The sequence below is a fragment of the Labeo rohita genome, chromosome 4 (assembly GCF_022985175.1).
Source record: "Labeo rohita strain BAU-BD-2019 chromosome 4, IGBB_LRoh.1.0, whole genome shotgun sequence".
In the NCBI taxonomy this organism is placed as follows: domain Eukaryota; kingdom Metazoa; phylum Chordata; class Actinopteri; order Cypriniformes; family Cyprinidae; genus Labeo; species Labeo rohita.
The window spans coordinates 43502006-43522249 of NC_066872.1; the positions used below are offsets into that span (position 1 = coordinate 43502006).

The following is a 20244-nucleotide window of genomic DNA, read 5'->3' on the forward strand; positions in this document are numbered from 1 at the left end:
ATTTTAATGATACTAAAATAACACTGATTCGATTTGCCAAATGTTAATGTAAGAATGACAACAAAATGTACTAAAATAACTAAAAACAGAAATAACCAAATTACCAAAACTGAAAATTGAAAAAAAAAAAAATGTAATATTTATTTGCAAGATGATAAATGAGTTAAAGATGTAATGAGATGATGTGTATGAAACATCAAGTGTTGTATAATGCATGATGCTTCAGCTTTTATGCTTACAGAACAGCAGGCAGTTTACTACAGTATATACTGCACAGTATTCAGTATGCAAGTATTATATTCCTTACGTAACTAGCTTCCTTTCTACTTCCTCTTTCATTTCTTCCTCGAGGCACTGATAAAGGGTTTCTCTCAGCTAGAGATCTTTAAGAGAGCAATGAACGGCTAGCCAGGAAATGTCTTTCAAGAACAGAAAGGCGAGACCTGATATCGTCCTCATTTGCGAACATGATGACGGCCCGGGCGCTGGGGGTCTCCAGGAGGCGGCGGATGATCTTGTCGAATTCCCCAGGCCTCGGCTCCCGAGGGATCTTCAGAGACTGTGCGATGCACACGCCACCTACACACAGACAGACACTGAGAATTAGGCTTTGTTCATTCTGCACACTAAATCCTATTTGTTTTCCAAATCCAGCCATTTGCAAGCGATGAAGTCGGGTCTGTTTATTCAGACGGTGTACTCAAAAACATGCACATCTACATTGGTTGCCAGAATAAACACATATGATAATAAGAGAACTTTATTAATTACAATTTTACATGTACATTAACTTTCAGGGAAAAATTTAATGAAATTAAATTAAATTATAAAAGGGTTAATGCTTAGTTCAACTGTTTCTTTTTTTTATATTATTATTTACTTATTTTTTATGCAAGGATGCACTCAACCGATCGAAAGTGATATTAAAGACATTTTTAAAGGTACAACAGATTTGTTTTTCTGTAATGTCTAATCATTAAAGTGTCCTGATAAAAGCATTGCTGTTTCAACCAAAATATTAAAAACTAAAATAAACAACTATCATAATATTAAATGCAAATCAAATACTATTATTATTATTATTATTATTATTGATATTATTATACATTAAAATGTTCAACATTATTCTAAATTACATTTTTATTAATTTTATAATATTATAAATTAAAAAAAAATATATATATATAAAAAGCATTTTCATAAAAAAAATTTAATCTTTAATTTTAATCTTATTTATTTATTTAGCAGGGATGCATTAAATCAATCAAAGTGACAGCAAAGCAGCTGAAAATTCAGCTTTACATCACAGGAATAATTACAATTTAAAATATATTCGAATAGAAAAGACTTATTTTAATTTGTAATAATATTTCGATATTTCACTATTTTTACTGTGTTTTTAATCAAATAACTGCAGCCACGGTAAGTAGAAGAGACTTATTTCCAACCTGAAACCTTTAAATAGTAGTATATTTTAATCTGTGACATTTTACATTATTTTATTTATTTATTTTTTAAAGAAATTGTTAAAGGTATTTTTAATGTTACAAAAGATTTCTATTTCTGTAAATTCTGTTAAATATAAAATATTAAGTAAAATGTTAAGAATTGTTTTCAACATCATTATAATAAATGCAAATCATTATATTTAAATATTATTATTTATATTATTATAAATTACAAGTTTCAACATTATTATGAATTATAATTTTATTAATTTTATGTTTATGTAAAAAAAAAATAATGTGCATAATTGTATTTATTTATTTATTTATTTAGCATAGGATGCATTAAATTGATCAAAGTGATAGCAAAGTAATGGCAGATGAAAATTCAGCTTTCCATCACAGGAATAAATTACAGTTTAAAATATATTTGAATAGAAAACACTTATTTTAATTTGGAATAATATTTCACAATTTTACTATTTTACTGTGTTTTTAATAAAAAAAAAAAGGTGAGTAGTAGAGACTTATTTCCAACCTGAAACCCTACATCATTTTATTGATTTATTTTTTTAAAGAAATTGTTAAAGGTATTTTTAATGTTACAAAAGATTTCTATTTCTGTAAATTCTGTTAAATATAAACTATTAAGTAAAATATTAAGAACTTTTCTCAACATCATTCTAATAATAAATGCAAATCATCATAATTAATTATTATTATTATTATTTATATTATTATACATTACAAGTTTTAACATTATTATAAATTACAATTTCATTAATTTAATGTTATAAAATTAAAAAATAAAACTCAAAATTCATGTACATAATTTTATTTATTTATTTATTTAGCATGGGATGCATTAAATTTATCAACATGATAGCAAAGTAATGGCAACGGAAAATTCTGCTTTCCATTACAGGAATAAATTACAATTTAAAATGTATTTAAATAGAAAACACAATCAAATGTTAATAATAAATAAATAATAAAATCTATACATGAAATACATTAAGAAAATAAAACATCTAGAAAACAAGCAAAAATGTGAATATCAATATCGGATTTTATGTACTCAATTTCAGAAAATATACACAAGCACAACCCTTATCTGAAAGCCTTGTAGTTAGTCTTTCAAAATTACTTGCCATTGTGGACATAAAAAGTGCTTTCCATCAACTCCATCCTTCAAATCTTGTTTCTAGGAGCTTGACATCATTTATTCAAACGAAACATGGCAGACTTACAAAGATTAGGTCTTGACAGGCCATATTGAGGTGGACAGAGTCATATTTCATATTTAATGTAAGCTGTAATATCTAAGCATCAGTCCCTTCGAGAGCTCGGTTATACCATTAACGTGCCGAACGGGGGTGAATGATGGACTTCCTCCCGTAATCTCCTCCCATTACAGTCCATTTAATGAGCGCTAGAGTTTTCCTCGGCGAGCCGTGTCGCTGTATGCCAAACCAGTGCTGCTTCTTATACATTCTGTCACAATGACAAATACTAATTAGCCTTAATTAATGCCCCTCACAATGGTAATCACCAATCTGTTGCGTTCATGCCCTCCTCCGATCCTTGACGATTCTGAGTTATGCTTGGGGCTACACTATAGAAGAAACAGTCATTTATTCCATTAGCTGCCATTTCCAAACATTACTTTTCTCCACAAATGGTATTTATTAATATTTATGCTACGTTAAAACCAGACTGTGACGCTATGAACAAAAAGTAGGTTTAAAGCTAGACTACACTCAACAGTTTAAGATTTTCTGACAGAAATTAGTACTTTTATTCAGCAAAGATACATTAAATTGATCAAAAGTGAGAGTAAAGACATTTTTGATCTTACAAAAGATTATTGTGTTTTATATATATATATATATATATATATATATATATATATATATATATATATAAAACGCTGTTCTTTTGAACTTTCTATTCATCAAAGAATCCTGAAGACTGGAGTAAAGAAGAAAATTACATTTTACAATATATATATATAGAAAAACACAATATTTCACAATTTTACTGTTTTGTTATTGTTTATATTTATGTAAATATTTAGGCATATATGTATCTATGTATTTCTTGCCAATTCTGAGATTATCCCTCACTATTTGGACTTTGTTTCTTGCAATTCCAAGAATAAAAAGAAAAAAAAAAGCTAGATAAAGTCGTCAAGACAAACTTTGAAGTTGACTTGGGAAAGCTAAAACAGGAAGTTAGAAAATGTTTTAAAACATAGAAGTTTGAGGGTTTTCAGTTTGAAGTAGTTTGAAGTTTAAAGTAGTTTTATAAATTGCTAGCATGATGTTACCATGTTTTAGCCGGATGCTAGCATGTTTCTAGCATGATTAACAAGTTACTAGCATTATTCTAGCATGATTAGCACGTCATTAGCATGTATCTAGCATGATTAGCAAGTTACTAGCTGTTGCTAGCATGTTTCTAGCATGATTAGCATGTTGCTTGCATGGTTAGCATGTTGTTAGCATGTTTCTGGCATGATTACCATGTTGATAGCATGTTTTTCACAATTAGCAAGTTGCTAGCATGTTTCTAGCATGAACTGCATGTTGTTAACATGTTACTAACATGATTAGCATGTTACTAGCATGCTTCTAGTAAGATTAACATGGTGTTAGCATGTTTCTAGCATGATTAGCATGTTGATAGCATGCTTTTCACATGAGTAACAAGTTGCTAGCATGTTTCTAGCATGAACTGCATGTTGTTAACATGTTACTAGCATGATTAGCAAGTTACTAACATGCTTCTAGTAGGATTAACATGGTGTTAGCATGTTTCTAGCATGAGTAGCAAATTACTAGCATGTTGCTAGCATTATTCTAGCATGATTAGCATATCATTAACATGTACCTAGCATGTTGATAAGCATGTTTTTCACATAAGTAACAAGTTACTAGCATGTTTCTAGCATGATTGGCATGTTGTTAACATGTTACTAGCATGATTAGCATGTTGACTGCATGTTTTTCACATGATTAGCAAGTTGCTAGCATGTTTCTAGCATGATCGGGGTGTTGTTAACATGTTACTACCATGATTAGCAAGTTACTAGCATGCTTCTAGTACGATTAATATGTTGCTAGCCTGGTGTTAACATGTTTCTAGCATGATTAGCAAGTTACTAACATGTTGCTAGCATGTTTCTAGCATGATTAGCATATCATTAGCATTTATCTAACATGATTAGCATGTTGCTAGCCTGGCGTTAGCACATTTCTAGCATGATTAGCAAGTTACTAGCATGTTGCTAGCATGTTTCTAGCATGATTAGCATATCATTAGCATTTATCTAGCATGATTAGCATGTTGCTAGCCTGGCGTTAACACATTTCTAACAAGATTAGCAAGTTACTAGCATGCTTCTAGTATGATTAGCATGTTGCTAGCCTGGTGTTAGCACATTTCTAACATGATTAACAAGTTACTAGCTTGTTGTTAGCATGTTTCTAGCATGATTAGCATAACATTAGCACTTATCTAGCATGATTAGCATGTTGCTAGCCTGGCGTTAACACATTTCTAGCAAGATTAGCAAGTTACTAGCATGCTTCTAGTATGATTAGCATGTTGCTAGCCTGGCGTTAGCAGATTTCTAGCATGATTAGCAAGTTACTAGCATGTTGCTGTTCTGAGTTTTTTAATCAGATAAATACAGCTTTGGTGAGCATACGAGACTTTTATTAAAAACATCACCACAACACGATCAAAACAGCAACAAACCCTTTCGTCACACTACATCGCTGCCTGTTGCAAAAAGTAGCTTGCTACAAGAAAAGCTACACTGTTCTGAAAACAGCTAAGCTACTGTCACGCTACCAAACCAATGTAGCGACAACACGAGGCACAGAGCACGTCTTTCTCACTCACTGATGTCTCTCCAAATCTCTTTCCAAATACAGAATGAGGCTTTTATGCGCCACAAATGGGAGAACATCAAAAGGCCAATGAATTAGCATTCCCGAGCTTGGTGGCTTTTCAATACACCAAATTCCTTGTGCATTTTGTTCAATGGCAGATACAGCAGTCTTTGTGCTGCACAGGGACACATATTCAGCTAAACGCTGAGGAAGAGAAACACAGGCTTTACTAAAGCTCATAAATTGATTGCATGAGCAGACATCAGCATTGCAGCATGTTGCAGGGAGTGAGCTGGAAGATTTCGGGCTCGAGCATCGAGATAAGCAGCTCCGCCTACCGGTGACTAATGCGTGTGCCCTAAGTGTCAAGCTCTGAGAAATTAGTCACTACACAATTAATATGCATGAGCGATGGCATTAAAATATGCACTGTTTATTCTTAGTTCTGAAGAATAAGCACGGAGCCGTCATGCACTCACTCAAAACCTTCCAAACAATTCCTTGCAATAATACTGGAAGTGCATGGCGACTTCTCTAATTGTTTAAAGCAGCGGTTTGAAGTCATTTAAGCAGCTTGTCTGATAATAAAACGATCCCTCCTATATCAGGGACACGACGAGCTCCAGCGTCTCTGCTAATCTTTAATGATTGGATTTTCACTGCTTTATGAATCATGAATTATCTAATTGTATCCAGCCTCGCATGTCACCCCTCAAACACACGCATGGGCTGCCTAATGCTGCCATTTATTTCCATTGCTGGAAAACCCAACATTTTCCCAAGTGAAGCGATTCACACTGGGTAGTTAACTTTCTGTTTGATGGCGTTTGGTTTTGTGACTGACCAAAGGCAACTACTTACTCTCTGGGACACTATAACACATTCATTCTAGACAAAATGACTTTTTATATTAATTGAACTTTTGAAATATAGCCAGATTTTTTACTTCTAAAATGATTTATATTTAATGAACATTTTTAAATCTTACTAAAGATTAGCAGAGTACATCTAAACGAAAATACTCTCTTTCGAAAGTTTTAAAATTATGAGATAAAGTCTGAGATGCAAAGTCAATTATGACAATTAAGTCACCAAATCATAATTATGAAAAATAAATTCTGAATTGTAAGAAAAAACGATGTAATAAAGAAACAAGGATGGAATTATGAGATGTAGTCATGATTATAAGAAATAAAGGTGGAATTATGAGATATAAAGTCTATTATGAAAAAAGTTAGCATTATGATATATAAAAACTGAATTATGAAAAAATAAATTTGGAATTATGAGATATAAAGTCATTATGACAAATAAAAACAGAATTACAAGAAAATAAATTTGGAATTATTGGATATAAACACATAATTACAAAACAATAAGGTTGGCATTATGAGATTTTTAATTCAATGTTTCTTTGCAATTATTTGTGAAATTTATTAGCAATCTCCTAGTGTAAATAGTCCACTGTGATAATTTAGTCAGAATTATGAGAACATCAATTTTAAATCATAAGATATAAAGACACAAATATGAGAAATAAATACAAAATTATGAGATAAAGTCGTAATTATGAGAAATAAATACAGAATTGTAAGATAAAAAGATGTAATACAGAAATAAGGTTGGGATTATGAGATGTAGTTTCAACTTAAAAACTTCAGTTCAGCAGCTCGCAGTTCAAATTTTAAGTTAAGTCAACTCATTACAATAAAATGAGTTAAAATGACTTGTAATTTTAAGTTGATTTAACTTAAAATTTCAGGGCAGCTGCTAAACATAAGTTTTTAAGTTGAAACTGGTGAAAACTTTTTACAGTGTAGTAATTTCCTAGTGAAAATGGTTTCAAAGTCAATTATATGGTACTTTTGTTTTTTGAGAACATAAATTTGGAATTCTGAGATTTAAAGACAAATATAAGAAATAAAGTTGCAATTGCAATTGGAATGAGATGAAGTCATACATATGACTTCTTGCCATTTCTTTGAGATTGTTTGTGAAATTTACTCTCAGTTTCTGAGTGAAAACTGTTTCAAAGCCATTTTAGTGTACTTTTTGGACAATCCAGTAAACACTCAAATACCCAAAACAGTGACTCTAATATTATAAAACAGACCAAGCTCAAAAGCCAGGACGGAAAGAGTCGCTAAAACTGTCAATGAAGTGGATTTATTGTTAGTCACTCTTGTGGGGATGCGTATTGAGCCTTTTAAGCGAAATGCAAACATGAAAATCACAAACATTCATTCGGGCTGGAGTCATGACACATATGCCTAATGAAGATTTGATTCATTCCACATTAGTGCCTGTGTGACAAAGCACGTTTCAGGGCAGTAATGGCAAAGAACTCAGCAGCACAATCCTTATTACTGTGGCTTATTACACCATCCATTAGGTGACGAAAGTGTGCCGTACTTCCACGTGTTGAGAAATTAAGGACCACTGAGGTGGTGAAACCTTGCTTGAATTTGTCCCTTGAGAGGTTTCCCACCCTTCCTGAAGAGGAAAATATCGGGCCAAACCAATAACGCTCAATAAAACTCAAGCACCAGTTTTAAAAGACCCAAATTTAATGCTTAATATCTCATGTGTAGTATTGTTTCCCCATGGCACTGACCTCCTCCGCTCTCTGTATGAGGTGATTCGGTCGTCAGTTCCTCCAAACATCAAATGTGGGAGCGTTTCTCACTCGTGAAAGCAGCACAGAAGCTTCGGCAACGTGTTTATTCAACATCTCCACCCACACACGTATCACAAAGGTGTTCGAATACAACCCGCATCCACCCACACGCGCGTGCCTGACGCCATGCGTTTCACACCACATATTTCCTGCCATACGCTGCCGTTCCACACGACCCGGTGCTGGGGAATGTAAAATGCATGAAGAACGCAACAATCGTTTTGATGCAGAACATTTCTGTGCACTAATGCAGGACTAAAATGGGTTGAGTAAAGACCTCAATTGTTTGGATTGAACCAGAGAAGCCCTTTTTTGCCTAAAAGTAGAAAATGACTGGTAATTGTGAGAGTTACAATGCAGCAAGTAGAATTAAAATAAAATCACATTGTGAGATACAGTAAAATCAGAACTATATAAATACTTATTATCACAATAAAGCCAGAATTATATAAAATATAAAGTAAATTAGAAAAAATAAAGTTGGAACTATGAGATAGAAAGTCATACTCAAAATGATTAGGAAAAAAGCATCTTGAATTTTAATTGGTTCAAACCTGGTTCAGACCTTGTGGTTCAAAAATTATTAGTATAAACACAATGCTATTTTGAACTGTTGGTGGCGCTAGAGGGGTTGAGATGGAGATTCCAAACTCGCTATGGTTAACGTTGAGACTGGCCTCTATCTGTGTGCCAAATTTCACAACTTTCCAAGTTTCATAATGATAAGTCAATGCGTTCATAAAATATAGCATTTTATGACAAAATTGAAAATAGCCGAAAATTGGGTATTGGGTATGATGCATGAATCTTAAGAGACCAGTTTTGTTGTTTTTTGCCAAACCATTCAGAAGTTATAAGCAAAAATACCATTTTTCATATCTCCTGACCACTAGGTGGCACAGTGCCAAATCTGTGCAGGTAACCTCAGGTCATGCTTGTTATAACACACACCAAGTTTGGTCTCAATACACCAAACCGTTGCGGAGATATAGCCTCACATCCATTATTGTGTGCTCTTTGTCAAATTCATTCACGCGTTATTTGGTGGTTTGACTAATCAACTTCAATTCCATAATTTTTTTCCAGGATGGTCTGAAGATGATCTGAGCCAATTTTGGTGAAAATCAGACGAGTTCGAAAAAGTAGGTTTTACGAACTATTAAAATTGCGAAAAAACTAAACCCTACGACTTTTACATTTTGGTGTCCATTTGACTCAACATGAGCCAAAGAATCAGAGGAAAAAGTTATTAGCATAAAATAATTGAAATTTTGGACAAGTGGTGGCACTAGAGGGTTTGAGATAGAGACTCCAAATTTGTTATGGTTAATGTTGAGACGGTCCTCTATCAGTGTGCCAAATTTCACAACTTTCCCACAAGCGGTTCCATAGGCTGCCATAGACTCAAGACCGGAAGAAACGGAAGAAGAAGAGGACGAAGAAGAACACCAACGAATACAACAGGTGCTATCGCACCTTCAGTGCTTGGCTCCTAATTATGAGATTTAAAGAGAATTATAATAAATTAAGTTGGAATTATGAGACATTCATTTGAATTATGAGAAAGTCATTTATGAGAAATAAATTAATATGTATTCATAAAAAAACATTTTGAATTTTAAGTCAATTATGAAAAATAAAATTGGAATTATAAACAAAGACGACTGTAATCACTAAGGTTGGGATTATGTCAAAGTCAATTATGAAAATAAAGTCCAAATTATGATATATGAAGTCATAATTATAAGAAATACACTTAGAATTTTGAGATTTAATGAGGAATTATAAGATATAAAGTCATAATTATGAGAAATTAATTTGGAATTATGAGATACAAAATATATTATGAAAAATCAAATCAGAATATTAAGATGTAAAGTCATAATTATTAAAAAATAAAGCTGGAATTGTGAGATATCAAGTAAACTGTTCACATGGACTGCCCCGTTTCAAACTGACTTGGCTTTGGTTGGCTGGCGTGCATGATAGTTGTGAAAAATAACAGCTTGTATACCAACAAAACAAACCAAACTTTGACATCAAACACAGTCGATCCAGAGCTGTGAAAGCGCCATAGGTCTTTGCATCAGCATGAGCTTGGTACCATTCCCTTTGTCCTAAAAATACTGTTAGTGCTGCTTTTGACACTCCATCGTGGCTTTTAAAAAGGACAAGTTAGTGTTTCGCAGCCCAGAGGCGCATTGGAAATGGTGCTGCGGAAGACTTTGAAGTGGGGCATCTGGTAGAAATGAGCCTTAGACAACAGAAAAGGACATATAGCTCTTCGCTCTGACTTGGTGGACCATGTCTAATTGGATTCTGAGAACAGGATTTTGGTGATTTAGTACAGTAACTTCTCTCCTAACATGCCGCCTTAACGACTCAACTGAACAGTGATACTTAGTCTTGTTTTGAAGGGAAAAGCATTGAGGTAATGCTGAGGTCATGCTTACCGAGTCGGCCCGGTAACTGATACACCCGCCAAAGGCTTCGTCTATAGCACGGATCAATTGTCTTCAGGCTTTTAGGGAGTTACAGTGGAATTTGAAGCGAGAGAAGTGACCGACAGTGGATTCCCGGTCATCACGGCCTCAAGGTCAGAAGTCTACTCTAAATCCCAGTAATAAATCCTTTTGTCCCATTCGCTTTGTTCTAGACACCGTCCTTTTCTCTCAAGTGTTGTGCTCACTTATCAGCGAGTCAACGGGATTTGTTTTGTCTGAGGAGTTCGACACTCTTTCTGACACGCTGTACAAAAGCAAACCTGTGAAGATGTGCCGCGCTGACGAGAAAAATCTCATTTCCCTGCGTGAATCCTAATCAAGTGTCCAACTATTAAAGCAGGCTTAGACTTGCTTGCAAAAACAAATAAGAAACAAAAACAGAAAGACGATCAGAGTGCCCAACTAGAGCTTTTCAAGCACACAAATACTTAACATTTGTCAGCAGAAATTATTTCATTTAAAGACGTACTTCACCAAAAATTACAATTCTGGTCTTTTTTTTCCCCCATGCAATTACATTTAATGAGAACTGAAGTGTTCACGCTTCAAAAAGGACAAAAGAGCCTTCATAAAAGTGGTCCAGAAGATTTTTCTTTTTAGTTTAGCAAGAGTATGAGACCAAAAAATGATCTTGACATTGACTTTAGCTCTTGAACCGTATCTTTTCCATCAGTTCACAAAACAGTATGAATCATAGTGATCTGGTTCTCAAGGTCAACTCACTGAGTCACTGGACTGATTAATACTGACTTAAAATTGAGTTTAGTTCCTCACGAGGCTTACCAAGACTTTTAGGATATTGTTATGGTGTCTTCGCATTATTTTTGAAACCTGAAAGCTTCCATCCCCATGCATTTGTTTGGGATGCTTCAAAATGAACATGCTTTCATGCTTGGTGGTTCGAAAAATGCATTATTTTTCACATAATTTACATTATTACAATAACTTTCCCTAGCCTGGCACAAATGGCTCGATTAGTTCTGGGTTTAATGAAGGGCCGCCTTCCGAAAAATGAAATTCGTTGTGATTGGGAGTTTAGATGGTGTTTCAGTACTGCCACGCCCCTTACCAAAGTAGCAAGTTCTGTGTACAACTGTTAGCGCAAGCTAGATTAAAGTGATTCTTATGTTTTAAATATGGATATTTTTCTCACAAAAACACATCGATTCACTACAGAGGCCTTTATTGAGCCCTCCGGAGCCGTGTGAGGCGCTTTATATTATGGATGAATGGATGCACTTTATTGGACTTGTTTTGGACTGATGAAGAAAAACACTAATCTATGCCATTCTAAAGCTTGGGAGTGCCAGGATAATTTTTAATATAACTCCAATTGCATTCGTCTGACAGAAGGAAGTCATACACACCTAGGATGCATGGAGGGTGAGTAACATAATATGCTACAGTAGTGTTGGGTCTTATCATCAGCCTGCGAGATCGCTGATACATGATATTATTTAATTATTTACATATTTAGTTTCATTGCCCATAACCAACTCCAGCATAAGGCTAAACGCAGCCTAACATTAACATTATCAAAGAACATCACTGATTAGCCTTGCCTAGTCTAGAGCAAGTTTATGCATTTTAAAAAACACTTGCTTTATAAGTGAAGCTATCTACACTGTATGATGAATAAATCTCTTACCACACAGTGCACTATTACTTCCACCAAAGAGGTGCTAGTTAAGATTAACCCATTTAAAACCACTAGACAACACAAGAAATGCAGTAAACAGAGATCTTGAACATCCTAATCGAGATGGATCTGGCCAGATGGATACGATTTCACTGGAACACTACAAAATTGAATGACTTTCTTTTAAAAGAAATTAAAAATTCATAAGTGTCTAACTACAGACAAACAATTAAAGTCTGTCTTTTAAAGGTATATTTCATATAAACAAAAAAAAAATCTGGTAATTTCATTTAATGCACTTACATTTAATGACAAATGGGGTGTTAAAGCATCAAAAAGGACAGAAAAGGCTTCAAAAAAAGTGGACCAAATGACTTTTCTTAAAGTTTAGCAACATTACAAAACCAAAAAACATCAGCTCTGGAACCGTATCTTTTCAATGAACCATGTGAATCAATTCACAAAAACAATGTGAATCAAACTGATCTTGTTCTCAAGTTCAACTCACTGACTCACTGGACTGATTAATACTGACTTAAAATTGAGTTTTGTTCCTCACACAAGGCTTACCAAGAGTTTTAGGATATTTTTATGGTGTCTTTGCATAATTTTTGAAACCTAAAAGCTTCGGTCCCCATGTATTTGTTTGGAATGAAAATGTGTTCTTCGAAATGTCTCCTTTCGAGCAAGAAGGTAAGTAAATGATGAACCTTCATGTGAACTATGGATTTAAGCACAAAAAATCAGCTTGTTACTTCCACCAACGAGGTGCTAGGTAAGATTAACCCATTTAAAACCACTAGACAATGCAAGAAATGGTCAGACAGATATGATTTCACTAAAACATTACAAAATTGAATGACTTTGTTCTTGGAGATACACTGTAAAAAAAAAAAAAAAAAAAAAAAAAAAAAATTAAGTTGTTTTAACTTCAAAAAAAAAATCAAGTGTTCATGCTGCCTTAAAATTTTAAGTTTAGTCAACATGAAATGTTAAATTGTACTACATGAAAACATGGATATTTGAGTTGAGTAAACTTAAAAAATTGTGATTGTGCTGCCTTAAAATTTTAAGTTGAAACTTTCTTTTTTTTTTCTTTTTTTTTTTTTTTTTTTACAGTGTATGCACAATTTGCTAGTGTCTAACTACAGATTTTGCAACACACAAATAATTAACATCCGTCTTTCCGGTAATTTTCTTTAATGCACTTACATTTAAAGGGTGTGTTCAAGAATCAAAAAGGACAGAAAAAGCTTCAAAAAAGTGGACCAATGAACCATTTTAATCAGTTTACAAAAGCAATATGAATCATCCAAAACCACTAGACAACACAGTGTTCAGACAGATATGACTTCAGTGGAACATTACCAAATCGAATGACTTTCTCTTAGGAGATATGAAAAATTCTTTAGTGTTCAACTACAGATTTTGCCACACACGAATAATCAACATCTGTCTTTTAAAGGTATAATTTAAGTCATTTTCTTCAGTGCACTTACATTTAATGACAACTGGGGTGTTCAAGCATCAAAAAGGACAGAAAAACCCTTGAAAAGTGGTGCAAATGACTTTTCTGAAACCGTACAGGAGTTTATCAAGGTTGCAAGACCAAAAAACCTTGACATTGACTTCAGGTCTTGAACCGTAACTTGTCAATGAACCATTTGAATCAGTTCACAAAAACAATATTAATCAGACTAATCTGGTTCTCAAGTTCAACTCGAGGAATGGTTCGCTGGAGAGAAAGTTTATAGGTTAATAGTGACTTAAAATTGAGTTTTGGTCCTCACACAAAGCTATCGCAACTATTTTTTATGGTGCCTTTGCATCATTTTCCCATCATCAGTTCACATTTGCTAGGAAATAAAATGACCAGTGTTCTTCAAAATGTCTCCTTGTGAATGACAAAGGAGAGTAAACCAAGTGAACCATGACTTAACACAAAAACAAATCACTGAAGTTAAGATTATTTCACTTTAAACCGCTAGAAAATATAGAAAACCATTACCATGCATCGCAGTCAGGACGGAGCTGGTCAGATTGAATCTAAAGACCAGAAAACATGCAACCGAACCACATCTATGTGATTTCGCTTACAAAACTGAATGACTTCCTCTTACGAGATATGAAAAATTCATCTCCATTATGACAGAATAACCGTGCATAACCCCTGCTGGTGCACAACTGAATATAATTGAATATAAAGTGAGAATATTTCCTTTTCAGTGCATATAATAAGACTGCAGTGGTTGTGAATGCGCCGTGACAGAAAGGAAAGAATATGTCAGTCGATTAGCATTGAAACTCAGTTCTCCCTCCTCCGTCTCCAACGCTCTCTACCGTATGCTGATTTTGGGGCTGTAGATTTTGCTGCTCTGTTAGGCTCACTATGCAATTCAAATATTGACATTTTTAAAGCATGCAATATTCTGTCAGGCTTGCAGTATGAGCTCTGATGAGACTGATTAATGGAGAGAATAGGAAAGTGGGAAATGATGTTACATATCATTTAGCAGATGCATTCGCTAAGTGACTTATAATACACAAAACTGCGCAGCGATGGGTCGTGATTCATTACGAGCCCTGCATTACTGTTAGCGCTGGGTAATAATGTCAGTTCTTTAAATATGCAGAACTAGCAGGCACAGTGCTTGACAAAAGTGGGAGTTTTTTTATTTATTATTTTTTGCTAAAAGCAAATTTTAAAGAAAGCAAGAAAACACATTAAGGTTTAATCTTTAAGTATGCATACTTTTTTCAGAATTGTTTTAAGTGCTCTCACTAAATAAGTGACTCAACAGAATCAAGCACTTCATTATATATTTCACAGGCAAAGAACACAAAAAAAAAATTGTGGAGAAAACAGCTTCAGGACTTTGAGTGTACTCAAGTTATGTTCAAATATATATATATATATATATATATATATATATATATATATATATATATAATCTGAACAACTAAAGCTGGTTTGGACTTTCAGCAAATCTAATAAATTCAACAAACTCAAAACTACTTTTTTATTTATTTATTTATTTTTTTTAACTTGTGGATCCAAGTTCAATAAGCATGCATTTTAAATTATGTATAATGTTACATCATAATTGTGTCGAATTTTCTTTATTTGTCTAACTTGTGTTTCAGTATGTTTAGCAAAACATGGAAACAAATACTGTAGAAACATTTTTTTTTTACTTAAAAATACAACAAGACTTAATTAGTATTTTCTTATAAAATATTCTCCAATAATTGTTTTATTTAAATTAAAAAAAAAATAATAATAATATTTATGTATATATATATATATATATATATATATATATATATATATATATATATATATATATATATATATATATATATATATATATATATATATATATATATATATATATATATATATATATATATATATATATATATATATATATATTTATTTATTATTTATTTATTTATTTATTTATTTTTTAATGAGAAAATACCAATTGAGCCTTGATGTATTTTTAAGTCAAAAATGTTTCTACAGCTGTTCTACTGTTTTCTGACATTTTAGCCATATGGATTTTTTTTTTTTTAAATTAGTGTTTGGCTTATTTTTTTTTCCTGGAAAGTACTGTATATATAACTTTATTGTATATAGTAACTGTTTACAACATTTTCTGCCCTGTTTTAATATATATATATACTTAAATATATATATATATATATATTTTTTTTTTTTTTTTTTTTTTTTTTTTTTGAAGTACTGTAAAATTCTACATTTTAAATAAATCATTATACTGTAAATTGTCTTTTTTTTAGCTTAATTTGACTTAATTTTTTTATGCAGTATAATATTTTTCTATGTTCGACAGTTCAGTCAGTTTTTTTTTTTTTTTTTACAGTGGAGAAATTATTCATCCCATATCGTTTGCACTGCAGTGATAAGTGACACCTAAATCATCCATCGTCTCTGTCTACTCTTCTCAGCGATCTGATTTCTGCCTGACGGACAACAAAACAGGCAAAAACACAAGCTTCAGCACTACCCCGCCTGACTCGTCTGCAACACAAAGTCACAACTCACTCACAAGAGCAAATCAAAGCAGGAACCTTTGGCTCTTCACACTACTGAGACAGAGTCTGTTATGACATAAAAAGAGAGCGATGCATTCACAGACGGCCTTCAAGCGCCTTTAGATCCGTAGCCCAATTACTCCGAGGGATCTTACGAACGTGGACTGTATCAAGTAAAAAGAACATCACATCTGAAGAGGCCGCAACACTGGAGACCATTAGAGTTTGATCGCTGAAAGGATAGAAACAGAGACATAATAGAGATGTCATGTGCTGTAACACTGTGTAGAGCAAAGAAGCTTTAAATAAAATGTTATTCCGTGGAATTACGGTGAAAACCCTTTTTGAAACCTTAAGAGTGTAGACAATTTCTTATCACACTGGAAATGGAAAGTCAAGTCAAGCTCATTGCATTTTAGATACAGCATTAAATGCATAGTAGTAGTGTTTCATTCATGTATGCATGCAAAAAATGAGCATATCGTGCACAGAATACATACTACAGTTCAAGTCAAAAGTTTACATACACCTTGCAGAATCTGCAAAAAGAGGAATCATACAAAATGCATGTTATTTTTTTATTTAGTACTGACCTGAATAAGATATTTTGCATAAAAGATGTAAAAAATTACCCTGTTTGTTCAATGCAATTGTCTTGACAGAAAGAAACTAGATACATCTCTAGTTTTAATATTATTTGTTCTTTAGACGTTCCTCTTTAAAAGGAAAGAAGTATCATATTTTTTCAAACTGACCCACATTTGATTTTTGACCACTGAAAATGTCTACATTTCAAACGATTTACTCCTGGAGCCATATTGAAATTCCAATATCTTTGGAATCGAATCTCATAGGGCATTAAAAATAACGATGGCAAAATGAAAGTTTGTTGAGACACAATATGTAAAAGGGCATTAAGATATCTTTAATACTTCTTGAGTTACTGGCATGCAAACTTTAGAGAAAACCTTGAAAAGTGCTGTTTCCCAAATTTTGAATGGTCACCATTTGCACATAATGCGACAAAGATTGCTAAAGTCAACTGATTTTACAAACAAAATTACCAATCTCTGTGTAAAACACACATTATGATGCTGCCATGTTTCTTAAGCCATTTTTACCACCCTGTAACTCTGAATCTAAGGGTGTGAAAACTTTTGAACAGAATGAAGATGTGTACATTTTTCTTATTTTGCCTAAACATCATATTTTTTTTCATGTTGTACTGCCCTTCAGAAGCTACAGAAGATACTTAAATGTTTCTCAGAAGACAAAATAAGTTCAATTTAGCTTTATCTTCTAATTCCAAAAGTTTTCACCCCCCGGCTCTTAATGCATTGTGTTTCCTTCTGGAGCATCAGTGAACGTTTGAACCTTCTGTAATAGTTGCATATGAGTCCCTCAGTTGTCCTCAGTGTGAAAAGATGGATCTCAAAATCATACAGTCATTGTTGGAAAGGGTTAAAATACACAAAAATGCTGAAAAACCCAAAAATTTGTGGGACCTGAAGGATTTTTCTGAAGAACAGCAGGCAGTTTAGCTGTTCAGGACAAACAAGGGACTCATGAACAACTACCGCTAAAGCTGTATCATTCAGGTAACAACACAGTATTAAGAATCAAACTTTTGAGCAGGGTCATTTTTATAAATTCAATTATTGTTTTTTCTTGTGGACTATATATAAACGTCTTTCATGTGACGTCTTTTCATTGTATTCAGGTCAGTGCTTAATAAAAAAAAAAAGTAACATGCATTTTGCATGATCCCTCTTATTTTGGTAAAATAATTAACACTTTGCTGATTCTGCAAGGTGTATGTAAACTTTTGACTTTAATTGTATATGCTGCGAAAGAGTGGGTAGCATAATAACAGCATGAACAGTCAATGGCTATGCAGGAAAATAAGTCTGACTGTCCCAGAAGTGACACTCCATGCAGAGTTTCCCAAGAGGGGCTTTCATAATTGATTTGACATCAAATCCCTACGGCTAAGCGTGGTTGGGCGGAGAGGTCACGATCCTGGAAACTAGACCACATATGTTGCACATCCTCAGGCTTGCATCTCAGTCAGCTTCAGACTACGTCATGAAACTCCACAGTTACAGACTCGCTTTATATTCAGCATTCGGGTGCATTGGATGCGCTGTTTCCATGGCATCTAACGTACACGTTTGTGAGTACTACTGCAAAAAAAGCTCTGAGATTTCACACTGCTTTGTTTTCAGGGACTCTTGGCTTCTTTTCTCCTCGACCGCTTTACTCAAACGCGATCACCTGCAGCTCAAGCTCTCTTGGATTTTTGAGGTATTCCTTCCCACTAGCCATCTCTCCCATTGATGATATACAGGCCACACATTTTATTCCAGCTCGTCCTTCCCGTCTACCTCCATGACCCTCATGTAAAAAACATCAATGTGTTTCACAGCAGCATATATGAAGCTCAGACAGAACAGAAGACATGCTTCAATGCTTCTTCAGGTTAACCTCTGCCAGCACAAACGCCACAAGATCCCTTTGCTTTTAAAGGAATAGTTCAGCCAAGAAATAAAATTCATCTCGGAACCTTACATTGTCAAAAAAATCCATATGATTTTCTTTCAAAGCCATGCAGAATATCCAAGCTGCAGTTGATTTTTTTTAATGATTAGAAGCATCTTATGCTCACCGAGGCTTTATTTATTTGATTAAAATACAGTAAAAACTGAAAAATCGTGAAATATTATTGCAATTCAAAATAACTCTTTTCTATTTGAATATGTTATAAAATGTAATTTATTCTTGTGATGAAAGCTGAATTTTCAGCATCATTACTTCAGTCTTTAGTGTCACATGATCCTTCGGAAATCATTCTAATATGCTGATTTGTTGCTCAAGCATCTTTTTTGTAATTATTAATACTGAAAATAGTTGTGCTACTTGATATTTTTTATCAAAACCATGATTTATTTATTTATTTTTTATTTCCAGGATTGAACAGAAAGTTCAAAAGAGTAGCATTTAATCTTTTATAACATTTCAAAAATCACTTTTGGTCAATTTAACATGCTTTTAACTAAAGTTAAAATGTGTAAATGCTAGCGTATATAAAGGAAACGTGAAAAAAGATTGTATTTATAATATATACGTTATATAAACACAATTTTCACTTGTGACTTTTACTGCCAATCTCCCTTCGAAAAACCATCATAAAAGCAGTATAAATGATGTCTGAAGTCAGTCAAAACAGTTTTTGAATTACTTTTATGGTGCTTTCTGTCATTTTTTGTTCTTGGCAGAACAAATCACAGTCCACTTTCATTGTACTGCTCAAACAATCTTCAAATAATCAGCTTTTGTGTTCTGCAGAAGAAAGACAGTAAGATCAAAATGCAAATTTGGAGCGACATGACAACGAGAAACCAATTATGATTAATTTCTGTATTTTCATGTGAACAGTCCCTTTAATGTATTACGCTAACCTTGTAAATGTCTCTTTCACCAAATCTTGGTAACATTATAAAGTTCTCAAGCTTCTGTTAATCTACTCATGTTTTGGTGCCGTCTGAACCCAACATCGCTACGCATGTTAATCTCTACAGGACACACGCCGTGTTTACTTGAATCTGGAAGCGCTGATCCCTGTTTGCCCGGACGTATTTGAACAAATGCCATTCTTAGTTTAGTTATGGTTATTTGTGAAGACAACACAGTGTGACCGAGAACAAGAAAAAGCGACCCGCGATAGCTGCGCTGGCATTTGCTTTAGTTTAATAAGGTCAAACAGTGAGCAGTGAGCGCTGGATAGCGGCAGACGCTCCGACTTCCTTCCGTCCCTGTTGAGCACCAGGGTTTGAATTATTCCTTTCCTCCCGCTGATATCCAGAGCGAAATATGACAGCTCTCAGCCGTCTGAGAAGCACCCAAGTGTAGATTCTGTAAAATCCCTCAAGCAAACTTGAACAAGGGAGATCGATGCACCATTCTGATTGCTTTTGCTCTACGGAGAGAATGAAAAAACTCAGGCAGACGAAGGCGGACGAAATGA

At 33.7% G+C, this 20244-nt stretch overlaps 1 protein-coding gene across 2 annotated transcripts in view; it reads right to left on the reverse strand.

The window, feature by feature from the left end:
* The window catches only part of grm8a (glutamate receptor, metabotropic 8a), a 226784-nt gene that overhangs the window by 62459 nt on the left and 144081 nt on the right, over window positions 1–20244 (reverse strand). For both annotated transcript variants that reach the window (XM_051107301.1, XM_051107300.1), the window contains exon 4: window positions 444–579. In XM_051107301.1, coding sequence (XP_050963258.1) covers window positions 444–579 — 136 coding nt within the window. The remainder of the gene's footprint in view (window positions 1–443; window positions 580–20244) is intronic.